Source organism: Platalea leucorodia (genome assembly GCF_965183815.1).
Source record: "Platalea leucorodia genome assembly, chromosome: 12".
NCBI lineage: Eukaryota > Metazoa > Chordata > Aves > Pelecaniformes > Threskiornithidae > Platalea > Platalea leucorodia.
Window position 1 is genome coordinate 15994862 of NC_138834.1, and position 26591 is coordinate 16021452.

Consider the following 26591-nt stretch of genomic DNA (forward strand, 5'->3'; position numbering starts at 1 on the left):
GCGGCGGCGAGGGGCGGGGCGGGGGCGGGGAGGCGGCGGGCACCGGGCGGCCAGGCCAGGCCGCGCCGCGTCCCCGCGCTCGCGCACGGCGGGGGCGGGGCCGGGCGGCGCGCGGGGTCACGTGCCCACAACACGCTCACGTGCCGCCGGCGGCGCCGGGCGGGCGCAGGCGCCGTGGGCGAGGCAGGCGGCGGGGTGCTGGTTGTCGGGCCCGGCCGCGCCCCGCTCCGCCGCTCCGGCTCGGCCCCGCGGGCGGGCGGGATCCGCTGCGGCCTCCCCGCCGTGCGGCGGCAGCGGGCGGGGGAGCCGGAGCTCCCTCCGCCAGGGGAGCCGGGCTGCGGGTGCGTTCTGAGGCTGGGGGCTTCTCCGAGCCTCAGGCGGGGAAGCGCGACTGCTCCCCCGGGCCCTTCCCTCCCCGCAGCCCGCCCGCGGGGCCGGGGTCAGGCGATGGGCCTCGGGGGACAGCCCCGCGGGCCAGAGGCGCCTGGGCGAGCAGCGGCGGGAGGTGCCGGGGGCTCCGCGGCGGGGCAGGGCCGCCGGGGCGGGGCAGGGCCGCTCCGCCCGCTGCCCGGGCCCGGCCGCCGGCGGGAGGCCGGGGCTCCCTGCGAAGGCCGGGGAGCTGCTGCGGGGGGGCTCTTCTGCAGGAGGGCTGGGCGGCACAGGCAGCGCTGAGGTAAGGTAATTCGTAAATTGGAGTGTTCGACTTCAACTCACGGTGTGTTCCTGGAGGTTGCTCTACCTTCGATTTTGTTATCTTTTAAACAAAGTAAAATAAATAGGATTAAACGCTCGACATATTTTTAAGGAAAATAACATGAATGAATCATGAAAGATGCTTTGACCAAATAAAAATCATAGGCGTCACCTTATCCCCAGCCCCGTATTAAACCCGTGCCCGTCCCAGGCAGAGGAACTGGCAGCCGTTGATACCGGTCTCGTCCCTCTCCTCCCTGGTTTCTTTGGCGCCGCTGCCAAATCCCCCGTCCTCGATTACGTTTCCGCCAAATGCGGAACTGGCGTCTGGTCGTAGGTTTGCTCGCTTGAGTAACCCCTGCCCCCCGTTACTGGGCCGCAGCGAGTCGCGCCAGCGGGGCTGTTCCAGCCCAGCTGTGCGGCCTCCGTCGTTGTTCCCTGTAGCACGGGAGGGGGAAGAGCCAGTTTTAACTTACAGTTGGAGGTGATGTCACTGCATTAAATAGAAATAGAAGAACAATGCCTGGATCTGGTAAAAATAGGCATTTGTTTTTAAAATTAAAAAAAAAGTATGGAGAAATTGTGTGCCTTAATATAATTTTGCTAAAATCTTCTTTGCTAAATGCTTCAAAAAATTAATGGGACATTCTCATTGCATCTACAGAGATACCAGATGCCTCTAAAATGGTACTTTTATTTTATTTTAGTCTATTTCTGTTACTGAATTGAATAAATGATTTCCGTTTTGTCCATCTCATTTATTCTCTTAAATGGAAAAAAAAAACCAGCTTGGGCTGGTGCGTAGTCATGACACAGGATTAAAAGTCAGGAACGGCTCGTTTCTTCTCAGTTCTGTTAGCAGCTGTCTGTGCAATCTTGGGTGGCTCGCTTCATCTCTGCTGGCGCGCTTCCTTCATCAGCGAAGAGGAAACTGGAACGGGTTCCAGCCGCCTGAAGCTTTGGGGCACGGCAGGAGGAGGACGCTGCACGTGCAAGGCAGACTCCCTCGGTCTCGGTGGAGGGAACGCCTGGGATTCTTCTGCTTCGGTTAAACAGTGCTTCTGGTGAGATGGGGCTGGACTTGGAAGGCTTCTCCCCCCCGCACGCCTGTACCTTTGTGCGCTGGAAACAAGTGATTCGGGTGGCTGTCGCACCTCAGCGTCTCCGCTTTTCACAGCCCTTTGGCCTCATGGACAGGAATGACCTTAGAGCTTCTGACATAATCAGCACTCTACCCACTTAGTAAAATCTGCTTGAGAATCGGATTTATCAGGTACGAGGTAGAAATACTCAAAGTTCCGTGACTGACTGGCTTGCTGGGATCCCTGCTGGGGTCAGTCACGGCAGCCGGGTGCCCGGGAAGGATTAGATGGCGAGTAAGGCGAGCGTTTCCTCTCATCCAGCTCAGGCTGGGCTACCTTGAAAAACCTTCTCCCCTATTTGACCACGTAGCTCTTTGCTCTCCAGCTTACAGCCCACGCAGAGTGCTTGCGCCCATCTCAGCAGGGATAGAGAGCTTTGGCGGGTACGATGCAAGGAGAGAGGAGCGAGTCAAGCTCGGAACCTGGAGCTGCGGGGTGCACAGCCTAGTCCATCGGTTTGGGGGGAAATTCTGGTGTTCCCACACATACACATCCCCTGTTAAAAAAAATCCTTGGGCTCTGCACAGGACTTGCACAATGGAGAAGTTCCGTGCCTTTATTCTCCCTCAGCACAGCAGAAAAATCTACAGTAACAATTAGAAAATAGACAAATAATTTGGAATCCTCACTCCGCTGCGGTGCAACCCCAGCGTCTCTGGGATGCTTGCTTATGCCACCCTTTTCACTGATCATGACAGAGTAAATGCAAGAGGGGAAAAAGAACCTCTCCATCCTTTTGAATCAACGCAGGGAAAGATAAATCAGTGCTTCAGCCTTGTCTTGGTACTGAAGAGCCTTTCTTAGTTGGTTTTTTTTTCCCCGTGAGAATAGGATGTAAAACTGATACTGGTATCTATGAAACAATATCCCTGCTTTGTGTCCGTATTGAAATAGCTTCCAATTTCTGTCTTGCAAAATTTCCAGCACATTAATTTGCCACAAATAATTTATAGTTGATGAGCAATTAAAGTATAATTTTTTTCAGCATCTCAGGCTTTGTGACTAGACTACTAAATGATTTCGCAAGCTTGCTGTAGCATTACAGGATAGCGGTGGGATGAATTGACAGGAGGAATTTATTCCTCCTTGCAGACCCAGCATCTGCTCTTACTGCAAACTGGAGCACTGCTTGCATTCCCCAGATAATTTTCTCAGCATCTCTTTTGTACAGCCTTTCTTTGGACCTGCAAGAGAGCTTCACTCTGAATGTCAGTGGCAGTTCACTCTGACATTACAAAGTCCTTCTGAAATACCTGTTCTGTCTGGAACCTTTGATGTAGACTCATGCATTACTTAGACCTGTCAAGGTATTTCAAAACTAGCAGCAAACAAAAATAAGGTGTTTTTTTTTTCTTTCTACGTTTGGAAGGGTAGCTCCCAGAGGCAAGTGTGGTGGAGAAAAATCAGATAAAAGTACTGGCTACAGACTCCTCACCTCCAAGTTGCTTAAATGTCATTAGATGACATTTAGCTAACCATGTCTTGATCCTGCTATAACGGAGGTGGAAAGAGAACCAGAGTAGCTTCATGTAGACACTTTGCCTTTCAGGAAAGGACATGACAGGTAGAGTTGTCAACCCTGCTTGGTTTTGGGAGGAACAAATAGTGTGGAAATGAGCGGAAAGGGAAGGCAAAAAAAAAAAAAAAACAAAAAAAAAAATCAAGAGATCCAGTTTTGACAGCATAGCTGAGAGCTCCGCCAGGCTACCCTCTGTTCCGCTTGTAAGGTCCTTGTGGGATTCCCCTCGAGAAAAGGAATTGAAACGTGCACTGACCAGTACGGGCGACACCGTTCTCTTCACTACCACCTAGTGGGAAACTCCTTCCTTAACTGAACTCCAGCGCTGCTCCTGCTCTCCCATCTCGTCTTCACCCTGACGGGAGAAACAGTAGGTGGAGGGGGAGCAGGTGGGTGGCTGGGAAGAAGGACGCGTTCCAGGAACGGGAATGCAGGGACAGGCAGCCTGTCGTTTAAACCCCTTGTGCCCTATGGCCTTACCCCCCCACGCTTCCACCTCTGCATCCAGCCCAGCTCTTAATGGGTTGTTACACCTTAGCCTCAGTCTCACCGAGACTCCCAAAGCTTAACAAATGTCATCTGTGGAGGTAGAGAGGAGAACATTTCTTCTGGCTGCAACTGAATCCTGCAAACAGTGGCAAGGAGAAACTGGGGAAGTTAGCCCAGTGTCTCGGTCAAAAGGCAGCCTTGCCCCCTTCTTGGCTCTGAAGGTTTAGGTTGTTCTGCCTCTGGTTGTACTGCTGAACGTACGGAAGGAGGCACCAGCTTCTCTGTAAAATCACATTTTCAATTACAATCACATATTTACAACAAAGACTACTAAATTAAAATGTAAATGGGTATATATTTGGAACATTAAAACCATGTATTCAAGTGAGTCCTTTCCCACTGAGATACTCGGGGTTTGCACAAATAGCTGAAATCCAACCCTACGAAAACAACACATAAATGACAATTATCTCAGATTTTTCACGCTCCTGTGTGCCATTTGGGACTAAGCTCCCAATGCACAAATAATAATCAGTTTGGGTACTTGCATAGCTTTCTTTTCTCCAACCACAGAAGTAAGGGTGAACATTATAATAATAGCTCTCGCATTTCGAGGAGGGGATGATGTTAATGTCATTCAGACCAATCAAGCATTTAGCAGTCTCAGCAGGAAGAACAGTAAAATGGTAAAGAATTATTAAAAGAACCATTTCTCTGTGTTTCTTTTGCCAATAGCAATTTCACCACTGTATTCAGGGAACTATACAGGCTCCCTCTGCTAGCACTTTTATCATGAATATATTTAGGGTTTTTTCCTTCTCTATATGCTCCTTGAAGCCTCATTACATTGGCTTTATCCCAGCAAATTACTATATTTTTCATCATGTACACTTAATAATGGATATAATTCACAAAGTGAAAACATCAAAGGTAAAAATGGTGTTGATTGATAGAAGTCAGGCTTTGGGAGTCTATTCTGCCTTCCATTCTGTTCACAGGACGCTGCTATCCATGACTTTGGTTTTGCCCTAGTGTACTAAGCAGAATACGGACCAATAAGTTTAAAATAAGAATAATGTTCCTATTGTATACCCATTTAGAGTTTCATGCAGTCGTTCTCAGTGTTAAGTAATCCACTTAATTAGTAATTCAACTACTTTATTACATGTAGGGGAGAAGGGATTACATTGGAACACTTAAGCAAGACAGACGATTATTTACCAATAAAATAGAATTCCATTAGAGGAACCCAAGACATCCCTGCCTGGAAGGACATTGGAGAATGACAGGAACCCAGTTTTACGAGATAGCTGTCACACAGCGTTATCAGACCGTCTGCTACTTCAGGAGAAAAGAAGAAAAATCATAAAAAAAAAAAGCATAGAAGTTGTATTTAAGTGTATATAGGACAATGCAAAACAGTCAAACGTGTTTAAATAATTTTTATTAAGTTTGCCATTGAAATAAAATAGAAATCAGACTTCTTGTGATTACTAATTGATATGTTTCTCCAGTCTGGATCCAAACTGATTTGTTAATGTAACATTGTTCCTGAGCCTGCTATTAAGCTGACCAGTTTAATGTTATAAAGCTGCCTACATCTTGTCAATGAAGCACTGAACTTTAGGGGTCTCAACCACCATAGTAGTTATGCCTAAGGAAAAACAAGCAATTCTGCAGGAAAAAAATACAAAAACAGATACTGCAAACATGAGAAAACCAAGCAAGTATCACTCGGTGTCTTCAGTCTTCAAAAGTTTCCCCTACCTCAGTTACCAAGATCACATTAGTCAGGGCGACTTGAGAATCAAGTCATGGCCCAGCAAATTGTTGCAATCAGGGAAATCACCATATACTAAGCACTGGCAACGGATGAAAATGGGTATAGCAAAACCAAGACCTTTTCTTTCAAATAGTCATCCTCAAGGCAAAATCCCTGCGTACAATTCAGTTACAGGAGAACGCTGTCTGGATTATGGCATTCTACAGTTTAGCTCTTGCTCTACTACTGGAACTAGAATCTAGCTGGTTAATCTTTGCAGCTTTCACCCTTCGCCTCTGCTAGTCTTACTACCTCACAACTGCATATTGTGGCACTTGTAATCATCTGAGAAATAGGATATTGCAATCCTCAGTGCCAGGGTATAAAACGGGAGTGCTGGCTCATTCGCAGCAGGAGTCTCCTTCCTGCTTCCCAAACGTTCAGTCTGACCGCTAGCCATTTGTAACACCTCAGAAACACGGAAACGCTTGCTGGCTTTCCTGCATTGAAGAATCTGAAATAGTTAATGGGGTGCTGAACCATTCACTAGCACAGTCTGGCAGCTTACAGTGAATGTAAAGTTAACAGTGTAGAAGTTTGCTTCTTGTTTTCTTAATTGTCCAGGCTCCTACAGTTTAAAATGGACAATTCTAATAGACCAGGGGAAAAAGCCCTTCAGGATAAAGTGATAGGGAATATTTACCTCCTCCTCAGTATTTGAAAGGTTTCCATAATCAGCTAGGGATTCTCCACATGGCATCCAGTTGTAGCGTTCAGTGAGGTCCTAACATACAAACAGATGTTCGGGTCTGCTTTTATAGACTTCAAAGTTCACTGGTTTCAAGACAGGCTGTTTTAAAAGCCTCTGCAGCTGAAGGTCTTCAAGGCAAGCAGAAGCAACAGCAACAGGACTTCTGGTGCATAAGGACTCCTTGAAACCACACAATACAGACAGATAATTTGTTGCTATGTTTTCCTCTCTTTACAGTTTCCCTTGACAAATATCGCTGTTCTTTGACTAAACTTAAGGGTCTGTGTCTCCATCCCCCCTCAAGCATTCACCAGGTATATAGACTTACAGAACACAGACTGGACAATCTTTTGGACAAGAACAATGGTAATATTTTCCATCTTAGTTTAGGTAAAAAAAATCACAATGCCAAAGACAGGCAGAAGTAAGTAATGCAGTATGACAGAATCCTCTCTGACACGTATTGCAGGAGGCCCACAATCTGTTGTCTCTCTTCGCAAAGTCCTTGAATTATAAGGACATATCACACAGAAACTGTATGTCAGAGCTGGATACTGTAATTACAATTGACAATTACTGTTATCAGCCAGTATTGCTGGCATGTCTACCTGGGGGATTGGGAAATTAGAAAAACTGTAATAAAAAAAAACATATGGAAATTGTGCCAAAACATTGATAGAACAATGCCAGAAAAGCTCACCATTCTTTAAACACTCTTTATTAAGAGTACGGGGAAAAAAAATCTTTAGAAACTGAAGATGCCTTTTTACATTAATGTTCACATGAAAATTTCTTACATTAGAAGTTTTTACATGGACTCCAGATTGTTACTTCTTTTTAGCCAGACAAAGAGAGTCTTCTGTATCCAGCTGAGCTTTTTTAGCTCACTGCAGCGAGGGGACGTGGGACGCTGGGTGCAGATGCCATCTGAAACAAAAGCTAACAGTTAACAACAGTCCTGGTTGAAAGGGTCAGCCCAGCAGCCCCACCGCAGCTTGCTCTGCCCGGAGGGAGGAGGGCTCCAATCTGCAAAGGAGCTCTGTCCTTCCGCTGCTGACTTCGCACGTCGTCGCGCGAGCCTGGAGAGCACGGCTAGTGGCGCCCGCAAAGGGAAAAGAGGGGCCAAAGTCACTCTGCAGCACTGTCTTGGGACATTACTCGGTTTGGGGACAGTCCTGCTAGGCTCCTCTTAGCTTAGGCTTGATGGGAGCGTGTAAAGGGAGGCAAGCAGCTGCCCCTAGGAAACCTCCGTTGAGACAATAGTTTTAAATCCTTCTCCTGTTGATCACACAAGGAATCATTTGCACGAGATGCTCGTGCATCAAGTCCCCATGTGCACATCAAGTTATTCCCTAATTCAGCCACTCAAAGTAGATAGATTCATTCATATATTTTCAGAGCAGAAAAGCCAATATAGTCATAAGGGCTCCCTGAGAGCTGCACCAAGCGACTCCAGCCGAGCTAGCGAGCATGTTTTAGGGAGTCACCCAACAGGTGGGAGCAGAACCTTCGAGCAGGGCTGGTATCGAGGGGCTGCAGGGAGATGATAAATGGTAACCACAAGCCTGCCCAGAGCACTTCTCAGCAGAAGCAGGGCAACTGATGATAGGGCAGGGACTTTCAGCATGAACCAACACCCAGGGCTTGCTTTATCATGTGCTTGAATCACAAGCTGAGTGGGGCAAGCCCTGTAATCCCCTGAATTATGTGGGTACACTGCTCCTGCTCATCAATTAAGCAATAAACGTAGCAAGTTATAATGGAGGTACTAGTATCTGCATATCAAGATACCCAGCAAGCCAAAGGGAGAAGTGAAAAAGTCATTTAACACTTGATGCTCTGCCACAGAAGTCAGCTGGAGCTCCAGAACGTCCTCCGAGTCTTGGGAACATTCGTATAAACCCAGTGGGCACACTTCTCTGCTGGGGGGTTGCACAAAGGCTAGCGAAGCTGCCGGTGGGGCTTTCTCTCAGCCCAAAGCCTTTGGCAGGGGCTGAGACCGGCTGAACCTCACCACTGCCAGAGCTCCGAGCCGGCTCTGCCACCTTCCAACAGCAGCACCTTTTCCCGAACCGCGCACAGCCGAACGCACCTCTTGCTTTCGGGCACTCCACCTCCTTCCTTCTCTAAAACTAATGGGGCCAGAAATAAGCCACGTTTCTCCATCCTCATTTTCCTAGTCTTCTTTCCATAGCTTACTTTTCCATGCTGCAGACCTTCTACCCCTTCATTTTACTCTCCTTCTCTCTCCTGCTTCCCTCCCTTTCCCCCGCCCCCTGCTTTCTCTCCCTCTGCACTTTGTGAACTGCTGCTGCAGTGCTGAAGTCCAAAGTTCAGTAACTTGCTAAGCACACAGATAAATATGAACCTTGGAGAATTTACATTGCTCCAATGTAAACAGATAGCCAAGGGTCCCTTTATCAGCACTGGCTCAGGACAGTCGTGGGGGGTCTGAAGTGGCTCAATTTTGTATTTTGTTTTTTTTGGGGGGGCGTAAAGGCGGGAGGCTGCGCTGTGCCCACTCTCCTGACAATCGGGCGTGTTACCTCAGGAACATGGTGTAGGGAAGCTGGAAGCAGGATAACCTGAAATTCAGATCCAAGAGCCACCAGCCTGAAGACCATGGTCTCGAAGCTGAGTCATCTTCAAGTGGAGCTGCTGGGAGCACTGCTGGAGTCGGGGCTAACCAAGGAGACCCTGATCAAGGCGCTGAGCGAAGTGGAACCCTACGTGCTCCAGAGTGAAAGTCAGCGCGCTATCAATGCCCTCCAGACAGAGAAAGGGGAACCCTGTCCCGACATCCCCAACCTCCCCAACGGAATGGGGGAGTCCAGGTTATCGGAAGATGAAACCTCTGATGATGGGGAGGAATTTACCCCTCCAATAATGAAGGAGCTGGAAAACTTGAGCCCTGAGGAGGCTGCTCACCAGAAGGCTGTGGTGGAAAGACTATTACAGTAAGGACAGATTTGCTGCTTCTCTTTGCTGCTTTCTTGCACTCTCCTAAATCTCTTTTCCTTTCCCCTTCCGCTCAGTGTCCCTGGTATTCCCAGTTGATCTAGCTGCACAGAGACAGTCTTCATCCATGCCAGGGCTAGCAGCCTCCCAAAACACTCCCCAAATTCTTTATAAATGCTCAAACCTTCCCCTTCATCTCACTTAGAACGCACGAAGGGAGCCATGGAGCCTGATGACATATTTGAAGTGCTTATATCATCAGGCTTCAGAATAGTCCCAGGCCTGTAAAACTTGCATCTCTCTGACCAAATGTTAGTTTTTAGGATTTAAATTTTTAATACAGTCATCAGGAAATTAAAAACAAATAAAGAAAAAAAATTTGGTCACTCTTAACCGGTGCTATATTTCCCTCGGATGTACGGTAAGGTGAAGCTGTAATGTTTCCCTGCTATATTTAAGGAGATTAATATTGTTAATTTCACTGGGTTTTGCTATAGATTATTGCTATAGATTATTGCTCAAAGACAAACCAAGAGAACTCGTTCTTGTCATTCTTGTGAGCGCAAAGCTCTCCTGACTTCAGTGGGGATTTTTCTTGTAGAAAGAGCACACACCAAATAGACGCAGAGGTTAAAACCTGGGCAGAACTACTTCTGCTTCTACCATCCGCTGCCTGTCACAACTACAAAGTACCTATGCAGCAACAATTACAGGTTTTACTGCCACACGAACTGGCCTTTGCATAAAAGCATTTTTGAGATCAAAAGACAGGAAAAGTTCCCCAAACCAGTAAGCCTCATGACAGAGAAACATTCACCAGGATTCCCATTTGGGATTCTTGCTGGGATACAATTCCCGCGGGCAACCGAAGAGGTTTGTCCAGGAAAGAATCGGGTCCATCCAACCTATCTATCGCACCAGAACCAGATTCTTGCCTGTCTGTTTTGGGGGGTATTTTGAAAGGACACGCTGATAGAAGACAAGAAGGTGCAGCAACATCCTGCACTTAAAACCTTCACTAAAACTAAAACCCATCTAGAGAATTTCTCAGGTTTTCTGATCGCTCCCCTTCGTGCGCAAAGGAAATGAACATAAAATGTAACAAGAAGCAAACATCAAATCCCACCACAAAAGGCCAGAGCTGGAAAGCCAGCATGCCAAGAGTTAGCATTCACTGTAAATACTCTGGAGAAGAAAGCTCCCTGGCAGATCGGGAGTTGATGACTCTGCAGTACCCAACAGAGGAAAATTCACTGGATCAGCTCTTACCTGGGTGGGGAAAGCATTCCCAATAATTCAGTCTTCTTTCTGGCCCAGTACATCTCTCTCATCTCTTCTCCACTTCCAGCTCTGTCACATCTTTTAGTCTCCTCTGTTCCCTTCTCCTCTTTCCCATTCTTTTTACATATTTCCCTTCTCTCCTCACTTTTGTCTCTGCTGCTATTCCTCCCATTTTGTTGTCTTCTCGGCTAATTCTCTCTCTCCCTTCCACTTTTTCTTCCCCTCATCCTTGTCTCCTTCTCATCTTCCTGAGTCTGCGTACAGGTCTTGGGGTAGTTTGAGCCCAGTGGCACCGGGCGGGCCCTGGCTAGTTACTAATTATCCAATGGCTTTATTATTTCTCTTTTGTCTTATAAATTTATAGATGAAAAGACCCTGATAAGCTTTTTGATCATTAACTTCTGATGGTTTATCAGGTATCTCTCCACAAAGGAAGCCATGGAAGTTGAAGAAGAGTACCAGGCTTTGTCCCATTTTCTGTAACGAATGGGTGAGGCAGGACTGAGGTGCCATCCGCTGTGATCTAAGAACAGCCACAGGGATGGAGGGAATTCCTTCCTGCCACCCTCACTTCAGCATGAATGCTGGTTTCTGATCCTCCCCGCCTTTCTAGGAGCTTGCTGCCAGTCTTTCCTCTGCTCACTACCAGCCTCAGCACAAGTCTTGCCTCTCTTGCAAACCTGTGATACTAACGTTTTCCGATGAACAGTCTCACATCTCTCTCTAGACAGTCAGTCGAGCAGCATTCCCATTTAACAAATGGGAACCGAGGTACGGAGAGATTCTGTGACCCACCTAAAACCCTAGGATAGCACAGAGAGGACTGGGCAAGAACAAGGATCTCCTAAACCTCATACTGGGTCTTAATTCTGAAACATCAGAGTTTTCTTTCATCAGTCCCCCATATCACAGGGTAGAGCAATTCGCTTCTGCTGTTGAGGACAGCATCAGGGGACCAGAAGCCTCAGTTTCAGCAAAAAATTACGAGTATACTTATGGAGGAATAGAATAGATCAAAATTAGTCACGGTAAAATGAAAATAGTAGGAAGTCTGTATTGACATGTTTCAAATTTCTGGTCAAAGATTAAAAAAAAGCAACTGCATGTCTGAGAAGCTATTCGAAGCATCAGAACCAGTATCAGGTGCGATAATATGTAAGCAGTTGTTACCTGCTAATAAACTTTTTTGTTGTTGTTTTTAAGAACAAACCTTTCTATTAATAGATGCCCCAAGGTAATGTCTTTAAAATAGTATTATAAGTATTGTAAGACAGGGCAGAACAGTCTCTTATAGAAATTACTCCCAGCAAAGGATAAAAGGAAGGCAGGCAAGAATCTCCATGCCCAGGGATTCTCAGTAAAACTTCAATGCTTACAAAGCAATTTCAGCATCTACACAAGGATTTCAAATCCAGAAACCAGACGGAGGCACTTCTTGCCTTTCGGCAGAAGCCTCTTTGGGCGTTATTAACAATTCCTGGTCTAATACTGTAGACCCCATGTTAACAGAGAGATTGACCTGTGGGCAGCTATTAGTGATACAAGAAAGTCTTTGTGGTAACTGCAGCCATTGCTTATAAAGTAGAATCAGCAAACTGTCCATTGCTAGGCTTTCCAGGAAAAAAAATGACAGCACCAAGAGACCAAGTATGTCCCCACAAGACCACTAAAGTTGAAATCACGGTCTGGAAATCACTAGTCAGAGCTGAGTAAAACAGGATGTACAGAAGATACACCCACATGACTGGGTGGACCTGTGGTCATTAATTAGGTTTTGTCCCTACAGAAAAAAAAACGCTAAAGGCAGTTCAGACAAAGCTTTCTCTAGTGAGGAATTAACATCGTTTCATTTCGTCCCTTAATCTGTCTCACTGATCTTCCATAGATTTACAGTTTGAATAAAAACATTCTTTCCATATCACTCCACACAGAAAACAAATTGCATCTATGATAAAGAATAAATAACTCCGTAGGGAGATAGAGCTGTGTGGAGTAATTCCCAGATATTCCCCAGAGCAGAAAGCAAGAGAGAAGCTACCTTGGGGGAAGGGACAGATCACACTACCACAGGTACAGCAAATGGAGAGAGGTAGAGCAACAATTCACCTGTAGGGCAAGGGGTGAAATTCCATTAGGAAAGAGAGAAATTGAGATAAGCAACAGATTTCCCCTGGAGGCAGGGATAAAAGCATGTTTTCCATGAAGAAAAAAGAAAACAAAGATATAATAATGATAAAGGTTCAATCTTTTTCCCCTGGAAGTAGTATCTTAGAATGGCTGGAGCTGGGGAATCTGGAGATGAAGCTGCCACACCCCTTTCATTTCCACATATAAACCAAGATGAGGCAAACCAGGCCAAGTTCAACAGAAAGGAACCCTGCTGGGATGGTCTTACCTTCCCTGCTCTCTGCCTAGCCCGGCTCCAGGCTGTGCACTGGCATCAGTGAGGGCTGTCTAGCAGGCTCCAGAGGAGAGGGCCAGAGGATGGTCCCGAGCACTTCACAGCTCTGAACCTCTGTTTACGCAAGGTCTGGTCCAAAGCAGCAATTCAGAACCCACCTCAGGGAAATGAAGGCTTCTCTTGCCTGAGAATCTAAAAGTAGGAAAGAAGGAAAGGAGAGACAGAAAGAATGAGGAAGAGGAGGGGAAAGAAAGGAACAAAGGAAAAAGAAAGAGAAAAGTCAGGAAGAGTGAAGGAGGGAGAAGGTCCCCTGAATGTAACATCTCCAACTCTCTGGAATGGGTTTTCTTTAATGCTAACAACTTGATATTTACTTTCCATTTAAATTTGAGATGTTGCTATAAATTATCAACCAGCCTCTTGTTCCCTTTGAGTTTATAACTAACTACCTGGGTTACTTATTGTTCAGGTAACAAAAGGGAGGTGAAAACGCCCTTAAAAAGTGACCTCAGAACGAAGAAAATGGGAAGCTGGCACGGAGAGAGGCCCCAGGCCCCTGTGGTGGAGATGAGCCAGGGCGAGGGGCTATGCCCAGATGGCAATAAGCAACTAATAGCAGGAGAGCAAGACTTAGGAAGAAGGAAGTAAAAACTGACAGTGTGAGAAGAATTTGGAGACAGAGATTAGACCTTGGAGAACAAGAGAGGAATGGGGAGACAGCTTGCATCTGGGGAGAAAGGGAAGCTCAAAAACAGAAAACAGGCTTGGAGATAGAGAAGGAGAGCTTGAGCAAGGCAGACCCATTTCCGCAGTTCTGACTCACTGAAGCAATTGAGATTTTAGTGCAACTACAACCAGGAGAACTAGGTTTAGGGCGAAATCCTACCCTCTGACAGTCAATGACAGTCTTACCGCCAGTGAAAGAGCGGAAGTTTCAACTTATGATGTCTTAGTCAATGGTGAAGGCTCTGCAGGTGGAACTATGTATTTGGGCAATGGTTTGTGCGGGGGTTCAGCTGACCAACTGCCATCTCTTCTTCTGTGATGTAGCCTTGGGCCTAAAGGAATTGCTGCATTGATATCACAGCCCGTGCTTTGACAATGTACGGAGTAGCTAGGATTTCATACAACTGCCCTAGGAAATCATAGTGTACGAAGATTCCCCTGCACTGTTTTGCCTCACAAAGCTCCCTGCTTTGTCAGAAAAGAAAAAGAAGACAGAAAAACCACAGGGCTTTAACCACTGTGAGAAGGGACTCACAGATACTTCCTGCTTTATTCCTACCACAAAGAGGTGAGGATCTCGACAGGGGAGACAAAAGTGACTCATGATTGGGGTGCAGGAAGGAAATCAACATGTCACAGAGGTTTCCACCAGTGGCAACACAGTCCTTCCTCTTCCCATCCGAGCCAGAACTCAAATCTGAGAGAGCAGAAGTTCCAAGACCGAGCCTTTTCTCCTTTGTACAGGGACTTGTATAAGGAATTCAGGGTGCAGGTACTGGCTAGACAATCACAAATACAAAGGGAGGAGATTGGTCCTTGGTTTGGACAGCAGAAGAAAAAAAACACACTGAGGAAAGAAAAGCTTGCGTAAGTTCAGCCCAATCTGAGGCTTCTGAAAGACAACAATGGCTAAGGGAAGAAGCTAGAAATTAGAAGCCTCTATAGCAAGCATCCCATTGTAAGAGAGAAATAAACGTTCCTAGATTAAGAAAGCAGGTTCTTCAGAAAGCTGTAACTGACACTGCTTCTGTCACACTTTAACTGCAGCGGAGCTTGCTCCTTGGACTATCCAGGCGCTGGGAGAGCGGCTGCAGGGGAACCGAGATAAGGGTGTTTGTACTGAGCGAACAGGTGCGGACTTTGTCCTCCTTATCGCTCCGCAGCCTCCTGAGTCAACAAAGCACTGAGCAGTACGGTTGTCGCCTGCTGCTCAGACCTGCATGTTCTTGTGACGGTTTCTGCACAACCCTGGGTACCTTTTTCCCCCCGCATTGCTCCTTTGATGCTGGTGTTGGATGTGACATTTCTACAGCATGCATACCATTTCCATCAGACATTTCACATAGAAAACACAGAAGGATGCTCTTTGTTAAAACCGAACCGAAGGTTTTTCTGTAGAGAGGGTCCTGCGCTGTTTGGATCCAGACTGCCTGGTTTCACAGCTTTCTATTGCTACTGTGATATTCAGCTCTGGTGAAATCAATACACACAAAGAAGTCAGAGTCATGTTTTCTCTATTTTCCTTAGGAACCTTCATGGATATTCTGAGATCCTAAAAATCAGAGATTCACATTCATTATGAAATCCTGAATCAGATTAGCTTCTCAAGTTTGTGAGCAGGTCTCAATCAGGCCTGTTCCCTCAGCTGTTACCCCAAAGGAGGGTGGCAATAGGAGGAATTAGTGGTTTGCCTGTTGTTCTTTATTGCACTTAGAAGCCTGAGTGGATCTAGATGTGAATCGGTGTTTGAATAACACGTAGCAGATGTGCAAGAACATAATCCTGGACGGCTTGGTGTATACATATGTCACATGACAGTAGGATGAAAGCCTGTTTTCATTTCTTGAATCACTGCAAGGCAACCCAGCCTGGACCAGAATCAGGGTATGAGCTGGGTTCAGCCTAATATCACAATGAATCTGTCGTGGAAATATAAGTAATAAGCTTTACATTCACATGACTTCCCAGCAGAAAGGTCCATGCCTTGCTCACGTCACTGGTCAGTGCTTGCTATCATTTACAGATGACAATTGCCTTGACAGAACAGGCCAAAACCTTGTATCCAAACGAGCACAGACAGCAAAGATATGGCCATGTACTGGGAAATTCCCTTGATAACCAAAAAGTCTCCTTCTAAGGCAAGATCAAAGTGCCTACAGAGAGCAGTTTAAAGAAAGCCAGTGCTACATCTTTTGCACTTCATTTCAAATACCATGAAGTTTTTCCCCCGAATGCAGAGTCAAAACTGAACAAGGTACCACACTGAGGAACAGCTTTCCCTTACGCAGCCAGTTAACACTCTGGCCTCACCAAACGCAATGGTGATGACTGACATGCAAGGTCCACCTCAGCAGGTACTAGTGCGCTTCCTTGGAACCCAGGTCTCCTGGGTGCAGGTGTTGGATCTCTCTCTCCTGAAAAGTGTTTTCTGCTCCTTCCAGAGAGGATCCCTGGCGAGTAGCAAAGATGGTGAAATCCTACCTCCAGCAGCACAACATCCCTCAGCGTGAGGTGGTGGACACTACGGGTCTGAACCAATCTCACCTCTCGCAACACCTCAACAAGGGCACTCCCATGAAGACCCAAAAAAGGGCAGCCCTCTACACCTGGTACGTCCGCAAGCAGCGAGAGGTGGCCCAGCGTAAGTATGGCAACAACTCTTCTCCTATCTCAATTTCATAAAGGCCTCTGCTCTCCCTTGCTAATCCTTACTCCCTATTTTTATCAAGGAAAAATGGAAGGAAAAGCCACTTTTAGCAGGAAGCTTAGAGAAGTCTAGGTCAGTATTCAGTGGTGAGGTGAACCAAACGGTTGGACTTGATGATCTTAAAGGTCTTTTCCAACCTAAATGATTCTATGATTCTAGGAAACAGTACATGGAAAAACACTCCCTCGTGAAGCAGCCTGCAGTCACCCACCCCACCCTCCATGTGGCTAAAGAGAAGCAAATTAATACTCTCCACTTGCAATTAGAGTTCTACGCCCATCCTCAGACTAAAGCAGTGTAATGGACAGATGACAGAGACAGAATTTCTGCCTACGAACTACACTTCTGCAATTTCGTCTAAAGCAACAGTTCCTCCAGCTGCAAAAAGCAGCAGGCTGCTGTACTAACCTCAAAAAACCACTGTGGGCTATCACCTCACGCCCTCTAAGCCCCTTCCTTACAGGCACCCACTGGGAACCCATCCCTGCAGCATGCACGTCTACATTAATGAGCCTGTCTGGAATACGTCTTACTTAATTTTGTATTGGTGGGTTGCAAGTAAAATGAGACATTTGGCCTTTGGATGGTTTTGGAAAGCAGGACTCCAGTCACGCTTACTCTAAACTCAGCTGCATTTGCGTTCACTACGCCAAGTTGGGAGCAGAGACGCAATGCATGTAAGAGAAAGGACAGGTAAATAAGGTCCTGCTAGGAATACCTTATCAGTTTTAGCAGACTATGGAACTTCATTTCCACCCCATTTAGATTCAACCCTCTGTCTCGTACAAGATATTCTCCCAGGGTAAGCTGCATTGGGTCTGCTAGGCACCCAAATAGACAGAACTATTGGAAATCTTCCAGAAAGCAAATTCCCTTGCCCCTTTGTTCCTGCAGAATTCACACACGCTGGCCAGGGTATCCTGGCAGAGGAGCCCATGGGAGATGACCTGCCCACCAAGAAGGGAAGAAGAAATCGCTTTAAATGGGGTCCTGCCTCACAACAGATCCTGTTCCAAGCCTATGAGAGACAGAAAAACCCCAGCAAAGAAGAGAGAGAGGCACTGGTGGAAGAGTGCAACAGGTAAAGATGGGTGTCTGGCTTTGAGGAAGAGGGGCACAGCAGGGCCTCTGTGTTCTTGGGGTTTGCTAGTGCCCGTGAGAGGCAGGCTAACGGCACAGCAGCGGATGTCACCACCGACACCAGCCACGTTTGAATGAAATGCCACAACTGAGCATTCGCTGTCCGCAGAGGATCAGCAATGCCTCCTGTCCTGCTGTACCTGGCAGGATCCTGCCACAGTGTGCCAGACCACAGCCACTTCGGGGCCGCGCGCTTACTCTGCCTCTCTGACTAAGCCCAGCTCAGCAAGGCTCTTCTTGTGCTTTCCCCCAACAGAGCAGAGTGCATTCAGAGGGGTGTTTCCCCATCTCAGGCCCAGGGACTGGGCTCGAACCTGGTGACAGAGGTCAGAGTTTACAACTGGTTTGCCAATCGCAGGAAGGAGGAGGCTTTCCGGCACAAGCTGGCCATGGACACCTTCAGCGGACCACAGCCCACCTCTGCTCCTCCCCTAACTCCTCACAACTCTTCCTCCCTCCAGCCACCATCTGCTCTCTCACCCAGCAAAGTTCACGGTAAGAAACACCTACAGGGAGATCTGAAAGAGACACCAGTGAACCTACCCAAACTCAGTCACCAAAACTTATCTCCCAAGTCCAGCCCTTTAGGGGGTGAATCTACAGATAGAAAAAACAGACTTGCTACAAGGAAAGAGCACCGGTGACAGAGATCGTGTCTCCGAGTGAGGAGAGTGGCTAGAATAGCAAGGGTGACAAAGTTCAGTAACAAAACTTTCAGCCAAATCCCCTCCCTTACTCTTTGACATCCTGCACTCCCTCACGGCTGGCAGGCAGTAATCCCCTTTCAAGGAGTCATCCGTTGGCTGCCATCACAAGTCCGTTCATATCCTTTCACTCATGTGTGTGCCTCCTGCTCTTTCAAATACAAATCAGCACCATCAGACTCTGTGACTGAGTTTTCAGGCATCAGCAAAGGTCATTCTCCATCCAAACAGAGCAGAGCTTTTCCAGCTTCATAGGCCAGAGCTGGTAATTGCTCTCACTGTGGGAAGAGATGATCTCGCTGAGACTCTGTCCTCTCTACACCCACACCCAGACACGTGGTTTCTAGCGAACCCTGCTTGCTTCCTGCAGCACATACTGCCGTACCTTAAAGTCAGTATTTGAGGAAGCAGTTGCGCCAAGTTACAGCGGAAAGCCAGGGCAGGGTGGCGAGAATGCCCGTGGCTCCCCTACTACCTTGAACATCTAAAGGCAAGCGTCTGCAAAGAAAACTGAAGTTAGTGCTTGCCAGAGTTTCTCAGTTTCTCATTTTTGACAACCAGTTTCCCTCCTGTTGTGATGCAGGAGTGAGGTACAACCAGCAGCCAGCCAGCGAGGCAGAGTCCTCCAGCAGCAACCACCATGGGAACAGCTCCATGGTGACCACCCAAACCATCCTGCATCAGGTTTCTCCCCCTGGACTGGAGCCCAGCCAGAACCTACTGAGCACAGACACCAAGCTGGTAAGTGATGTATACTTAAGTTCTGGTGACTGGAGGACGTCAGGTCCTTTGCCTGTGGTCACAATAAGGGCTACTCAGAAGTAGTTTTTCCTAAAATACTCTTAAAACCACCTTCTTATAGAGATATTACCCAGCCACTTTGCACTGACCGTGTAACATGAGCAGTCCCGAGATACATGTGCCCTCTAGACTGCTGGCGAGGGTGGGTATGAGAGCATGAAAGCAAAAGTATAGCCATTTCCTTCCAGTCAATCAAAACAGTCTATTCTAAAAAAACCAGAGCTCAAGGTATGACATGATTTCCTTCTTCCCAGGAAACCCTGTTCTCTCCTCCTTTCCCCAGTGAGGTTCTCATCATCTCATCTCCAACCCTCATGTGAACTCTATACATCTCAAGATAGTTGATCGGACACCAATGGGATTAACAGAACAGAGACCTGTACTTACATCTATCTTACCTGTAAAAATTCAGGCCAACAGCCTGTACGCAGCACATACCATTGAGACATTTACTGGGTATCTAGACTGTAGCAATCTGCCTTCTCAAAGCAAATTTCCTTCCGAGATTTGACTACACCTTTTCCCACATAATTAGCAACGAAGCACTAGAGCTACATGACTGACCATTTTCAGTTTGCACATGTTCCCTTGCTTACAGGGAAACAGTTGGCAGAAGCTTGCGTTAGTGCATACTGGCCCAAGGCAAAGTTAAGCTCCCTATAAATGAGTATGATTTAAATCTCGTCAGTCACTCACTTTGCTGGCTTTCTGGTCTCTTCCTGAAGAAAAAAAGTCTTTCATGAGGTGCTGAAAATCTTCTACATCTGTCTTCTAAAATTGATATCAAGGTGATTTGTCCCACTGTTTAACCTGTTGGTGCTTACTCGTACTAAAGATTCCTTACAGCTTTTTGTCTGAGGGGAGAAAAAAAAAAAGTATCATATAAAGCATTGAACTTTATCAGCCAAATTATTAGAATGCTATTTTGCTGTTCCACAGTACTTTAACTACAGGTCTCCAAAGGGCCTTGCAAGCTCAAAACCCCATTAGAGCATAGACACAGGTTACGTGGTTCATTTTAGGGGCTGAGAAAACAGTCAAGTTACTACATTTCTCAAGGACAGACTGAATCAGCAAGACACCCAAGCACAGAACAGTCCTGTTCTATCTAACAGGTACGTTTCCTAACAGCAGGGAACTGCCAGGTAAGGCGGCCTGAGGAACATACCATATGAGAAAAGGGTCTAAGGAAGCTTTTCAGCAATTCCTTTACATTCTCAACCCAAAAACTCACTAGCCACTAAAAGACATTTGCTGGGAGAAAGGGAAATTACAGGCATTTCTCAGAGGAAAAGGTGCACAAGAGGAACTCCTGGATTCTGTGCTGAACTCTGCAGCTAAAATTACTATGCAAAATTACCTGAGCCTCTTAATTTCTCTGAGCATCATCTTCTACCCTCAGCTGTAAAACAGAAGATAAACTTTCCCTATAGAGAATGCAGTGGGACTAATAGCATTCTTGTTTGTTAAACCCTTATGATTTCTTAAACTTGAAAGAACTAACACAGCAAGGATTTACTCTTAGTATTTCAACAGCTGACCTTTGCTAGTTAATTGATGAGCACAGGGGAACTGCAGACAAGCAAATGTGAAGTCTTTCTAGTTAGCAAGTGGTCAGAGCAGGCAGGAGGAAGGAGAAGGGCGTTTATCACAGCTTTGGGACTCGCCATACTCAACCTGCTGCAGATGGCATTTTCCTGGCCCTCCTTTCACACAGGTCTCAGCTCCTGGAGGAACCCTCCCTCCTGTCAGCACCCTGACTGCCTTGCACAGCCTAGAGCAAAATCCGCACGCACTGAGCCAGCAAACTCAGAACCTTATCATGGCATCGCTGCCGGGCGTAATGGCGATTGGAGCTGGTGAGACCTCATCCCTAGCACCAGCATTCACCAACACAGGCGCCTCCACCCTGGTGATAGGTGAGTACTGTTCTGTAATGGCTCTGCTTATCAGGATTCAGATAAAGAGCTACCTGTGATTGCTAGAATTACCCGCCCCGTTTTTTAGAGACAAAAGTACTAAGTTGACAGTGATATGAACCTGGGGAAACGGTCACAAACACTAAGGATTTTCAGCAGCGCTACCTACAAGTGCCAATGGAATTAAGGGACAGATGTTCCTTATTCGTGTTAGAATTAAGTTACACACAAACCCACATGTTAAGAACAAGGGACCTTTGCAATCTATTCCTATGCCAATGTTTTGTTTTGCTGCTCTACATCTTCCCAAATATAAATGTAATAATTCCTTAAAACTATGAAAATTGAAGCATGTTCATAGTGCTTGAAAGACAAAACATCCTGTTCTACTTCCTGCAAAGAGCAGCATATGCCTTTGGACTCCACAGCAGTAATTACTACATTTTTATATTTTTCACTTTGACAGCTTTTCTGGACTTGTATGAGGTTTCTTTTCATTCCAAGACTAGTCTACTGCCAAAGTGCATCTCATTAGATAAAGGAAAATAAAACATATACTCTCCTCTCACACTTTCTTCCCAGGAAGAAAGAGGCCTTATTTTGTTCCATGGTGACAGCTGTGAACTAATTTCCATTTCCTCATTTATACCCAGGATTATGATATGGATTCTAATTTTGTGCCAACAAACAAACAACAAAAAATTGGAGATTTCCACACAGTGGAAGTCTCTCAGTGCTGGAGAGATTTGCTGATTTACAGGAACAGGGTCTGGACAGTCGTGGGAAACGGGCAGTAATGTGTGAAACCTTCTACCTCTTTCTCACTGGTCCAACTTCCATAATCTGGCAGCCCAAGGAAAATGAGCTTAAACTCCATTCCACGTGGCTGGACAGCTATAGCATAGTTCTCTCTGTTGCTAACAGCTTCTTAAAAAAAAGAATAAAATGAACTGGACACGAGAGGATGCTCTGAGTTTACATCTAAGCGAGGCCTCCCCAGTGGAGCTCTAGATCAGGTTATCACTAAACCAGAAAGCGACCTATACTGGTACACAAGGATGTACACAGGAGCAAACACTGGAAGTCAGAGGTGGTTTTATGGTACCCGTCTGCATTGTGCATTTTGCACACTCCCATTTAGTTTTCACAGGCATGAAACCTATTCATAATCACAGATAACAAAGGGAACACCCGAAAAGCAGGATCCAAAATCACCCTGTGACGACAGGCCTGCCACGATGACTATTGCAGGCACCCCTGCTGCAGAGCAGCCACAGTCCTCCCATAGTGCGTGACACTGCTGTCATCAGTCCTTGTTTTTCAGGCCTGGCCTCGACCCAGCCCCAGAGCGTACCTGTAATAAACAGCATGGGGAGCAGCCTCACTACCCTGCAGCCCGTCCAGTTCTCCCAGCAACTGCACCCATCCTACCAGCAGCCCCTCATGCAGCAGGTCCAGAGCCACATCAACCAGAGCCCCTTCATGGCCACCATGGCCCAGATACAGAACCCTCATGGTAAGAACGTGAACTCATTTGCTCAAGCAAACCAAAAAATAAAGGCTCTGTTCTGGAGCATTTGCTGGGTCCTTGGGCTTGCAGCACTCTATTTTCCTCTTCTATTATTGTTGCTTTAATTATGCAATTATTTTTCTCTTGCATTCGTCTCCCTGTCCCTTCACTCCCACCGTTTCAGAACCAGAGAGCAGGTCCACATGCATGAGGAGAACAACTCCGCCAAACCAGTCTCATGCAAAGCTCCAGCATCCACATGACCTTGTTTTCTTTCATGCACAGCTCTCTACGGCCCCAAGTCTGAAGTGGCCCAATACACACATACAGGCCTCTTACCACAAACCATGGTGATAACAGACACAGCCAATCTCAGCGCCCTGACTAACCTGACACCAGCTAAACAGGTAACAGCCTTTAGCACCTGCCTTTGTTCCCCCACCTTAGAACTGCACCAGTCTGCAGGTAGCTCCTTGCTCGTCAAAGAGTTTTTGGGTGTGTGGCCTGTGCCATCCCAGCAGGATGACCTTTCTTATCTCCTCGCCTTGCTGGTACCAGCTGCAATACTGGAGGCATTAGAGCAAGCTCTTCACTGCATCATCAAGGAGGGTTTAATCTCCTTGGAAACCTGCTCACTCTTCTCTCGTGCCTGCTAGAAGGGATGTAGAAACCGGGCGCTGTTAACTTTCTTTTCTCTAGGCATTCACCTCTGACTCGGAGACTCACACAGAGTCTGGGATGCACACACCAGTGTCACAGGCGCCAACGATACATTTACAGAACCAAGACACAACCATCCAGCACCTTCAGCCAGGCCCTCGCCTCACCTCAAGCCCTGCTGGTAAGAGCAGCAGCCACTATTATTTTAAACCACGTATTGCCGTTTCTCTTGCCAACACTGTAAAACCCAGACAGAAAATGGTAACTGGGGCTCACCGTTCTCTAAGAGGGCTCTACCAGTGTCTTGGGGGGTTTGCAAAGCTGGTACGAGGAAAAGATTCAGAGCACAGCCTGTGCAGGCTGTGTAAGGCCAGACTGTGGAAATGGGACCCTTCTTCAGAATCTAGAGAAGAAAATAACCTTAAAAATATTGACAGAAATCAGTGTCCATGCACAGCCAATCCTGCAGGCAGCAGTTTTCAGGGCTGAAAAGCCCAAGACCCCCTCACGAAGACACTCCAGTTGCATCTTCCCAGTTCTAAGAGAAGAACTAGGACATTAACAATCAAGTAGAATCCTCAAATCTGAACTCCCTGATGCCATCAGTGCTTTCAGGCTAGCTTTGTACTTGAGCTAGGTATATAATAGCACACGAAATAGAAAAAGAAGTTATGCCCCTATGCCAGGAGGCTTTAGTCATACTGGAAATGCAAGTGTGTGCACACATGGTAAGGGGACTGCAGTGAGAATTTGTGCTTAACTTCTGCCTGTGCCTTTGACAGTGTCCTCCAGCAGCCTGGTGCTGTACCAAAGCTCTGACTCCGCCAACAGCCACAGTCAGCTGCTGCCATCCACTCACAATGTCATCGAGACCTTCATCTCCACGCAGATGGCATCCTCCACTCAGTAATCAAGACAGCTAGCTCAAGGATGACTGCCATGACCAACCCATCAGGTGCAACTCCAGCTGTGTTTGCCACCACTGTCACCGCTGCCTTCCACGGGAAGGAAAGGCTGCTGCGCTCAGCCGGCCTCCATCCCCTACTGCTTCACACAATTCCCTTACTCAGCTGCCTCCATTGGAGAAGGTGTCTCAGGCACACGACAGAAGCCATGGAAAGATGATGCTGGCACTGCTAAAATCCACTGCCCCCCAAACACCCAAGCAAACCCAAACCCCACGAGCCAGCCTAGAACGACGACACATCCTTTTGTGGCTGTCCAAGAAGGAATTCCATCAAGACAGGGATCTGAATGCAATATGGCAAAAATGCCAGGGAGTGGATGGGACGTTCATTCTGCTCAGCCTTCATCAAGTTGGGCCTGTACAAACCTGCCAACACCAGACTAAGCCATGCAGGAAAGAGCAAAGCTGAGCTGCCAAAGAAGGGACACTATCTTTAAAACACTCACCTCCTTTGCTGTAAAGAAGCACCAACAGGAACTATGAGAAATAATGGTATCTTGGAGGCAAGGGTGAGAGAACCTGGTTCCTGACTGCAATGAAAATCGCCAAGAAACAGATTCAGGAATGGCTTGGCACAAACCTGTCAGTATGGGATCACTGACTACAAGCTACAAATCCTTTAATTAACTACGAAAATACCCAACATTCTCAGTTAAAAATGACCTGCTCTAAAATCATGCTATCCTAGTGGAAATGGCTTGGTTATTTTTGATATAGCTCTGCTTTGTTTTAAATGCAGAAATTAAAGTTTGACGGCAGCAAGGAGATTCCAGTTCTCTGCATTAACCATGTGGCTTCTCATCCCGTGCATCTTGCTGAATGAGCTGGGGGATGGCATTCTCCACAGGTCCCTGACACCACACCACACCTGGGAGGCTCCCATGCTCCACAAACAGCAGCGGTTCCTTCGGTTGTTCTCTATAAAGATGTCAGCCTGGATTCATTTTACAGAACACAGTTCATTCTTAGCTTCCCTGTAGGCTAGATTCTGTAGTTCTTGATATGCCAATAATTACCCTGGGGTCCAGGAGTCTTACTTGCACTAAGTGAAGGTTTTTAGCCCTAAGGATCTACTTATATAATTCCTCTTCTAATTATTCCTCTCTTCTCTATTTACTCTCAACCTTCACATCACCGATACGTCACTAGCCAGACATGAAAAAAGCCCTAATTAACATGTTTTTGTCATTGTGACTGAAACAGAGCTATTCTTTCAACTGTGAAATGGATGAAAATCCTTGAGATTAGAAAGTGCTCAAGACTCTTAAAATGTTGAGGTATAAGGAAGGGAGAATTAAAAAAGAAAAAGCCCAATAGTGATCTCTTCAGTTACTGTATCTGGAAATTTCAAAATTGCAGATGTCCATTACAGTTTGTATTGATACGATCTTCCTCTAGATACTACCAACCATCAGAGATTAATTTCAGTAACTAGGTTCTCTGAGGAATTTTATCCTAGAATTGTTTCCTAATCGTCCCTGTGCATCATTTGCAAATACACATAATTTCCAGTTAGCATAAAAATAATCATCATAAAACAAGTCAAAAGGTATTTTTTAGACCACTATGCATTTGAAACCCCAGGTGCTAGCTTCAGTATACTGAACTTTTTAACTGGCCATAAGAGAAGTAACTTCTGCTGGCACATTCAGCTAGAGTACAAGCCAATTTTCTACTTAGCCTTTCCATTTTTGGATGCCAACTGTGTTTTCTTGATTAAAAAACAGCAAGGATCTTACAGTAAGAAATAAAACATCTTGGGTTTTCCCACACTCAAAGAGCAACAGTTCACTATTTCTGTTTCTCTAATCCGTCTTTCAGGTCTCCTGAACAGGGCAAATGAGTTAGAGCTACTGAAACCCAAAAATCTTAAAAACAGAAGAGGAGTATTTATCCAATAACAAGTCATCTCCTGAAATACTGGAGCTGAAGTATAAACAGACTAAGAGCCATACTGAAAACTACCAAAACCCACTGTATTTCAGAGACACAAAAGTCATAATCAACCAAAACAAGGACTGAAAGTTAGGCTTAAGTCCTTCCTGTAGCAATCTCGGAGCACTGATCACCAAGCACCTAAAGAGCCATCTTCATCTCTGCTGAGGGAGCCATCTGACTACAGCAAGAAAGCCACTGTTGTACAAACCCTGCCAAATTCAATAAGACTAATAGTGTAGTAGAATTTAATAACAACAAACGCCATAAAAAAAAACCTATAAGTGAAAAATAAAATTCGAAGGACACAACTTGAACAGAACCACCTATTTATAACAACCCTGAAATAAGCTGACTGCACGCTCCGTTTACATGCAGGGGCCCTGGAGAGGTGCAGATTACAGAGGGATTAGGAACATGGCAGGTTGCAACAACAGATTGGTATTTTTTTTTCCTGTGATCATCTTAAGGGGGCCCTGATATCTGACAGGATGCTTTTGATAAATGAGTCTCCCACAGGCTGGAG

The 26591-nt window shown here is 46.3% G+C and overlaps 1 protein-coding gene across 10 annotated transcripts; it reads left to right on the top strand.

The window, feature by feature from the left end:
- Positions 1-259: 259 nt before the first annotated feature.
- On the top strand, positions 260-26585 carry HNF1A (HNF1 homeobox A). Of its 10 annotated transcripts, XM_082325214.1 has the most exons (12): positions 260-673; positions 1544-1966; positions 8908-9313; positions 16164-16363; positions 17324-17510; positions 17826-18064; positions 18857-19014; positions 20792-20993; positions 22318-22509; positions 22789-22910; positions 23203-23344; positions 23946-26585. In XM_082325214.1, the coding sequence occupies exons 3-12, from the start codon at positions 8979-8981 to the stop codon at positions 24071-24073; spliced, it is 1905 nt and encodes a 634-aa protein (XP_082181340.1). In that variant the 5' UTR covers positions 260-673; positions 1544-1966; positions 8908-8978; the 3' UTR covers positions 24074-26585. The 10 variants fall into 10 exon arrangements, with proteins under 10 accessions (XP_082181340.1, XP_082181335.1, XP_082181341.1 ...); XM_082325209.1 differs by having other exon boundaries at positions 23203-24036; XM_082325215.1 differs by lacking the exon at positions 8908-9313 and adding an exon at positions 15960-16076 and having other exon boundaries at positions 23203-24036.
- Positions 26586-26591: the final 6 nt, after the last annotated feature.

Excerpts from the sequence above, each read along its gene's own strand:
- HNF1A (XM_082325209.1), top strand. The coding sequence starts at position 8,979 with ATGGTCTCGAAGCTGAGTCATCTTCAAGTGGAGCTGCTGGGAGCACTG. Across the intron at positions 17,511-17,825 it reads CTGGTGGAAGAGTGCAACAG|AGCAGAGTGCATTCAGAGGG; the intron begins GTAAAGATGGGT and ends TTCCCCCAACAG. Across the intron at positions 19,015-20,791 it reads TGAGCACAGACACCAAGCTG|GTCTCAGCTCCTGGAGGAAC; the intron begins GTAAGTGATGTA and ends CCTTTCACACAG.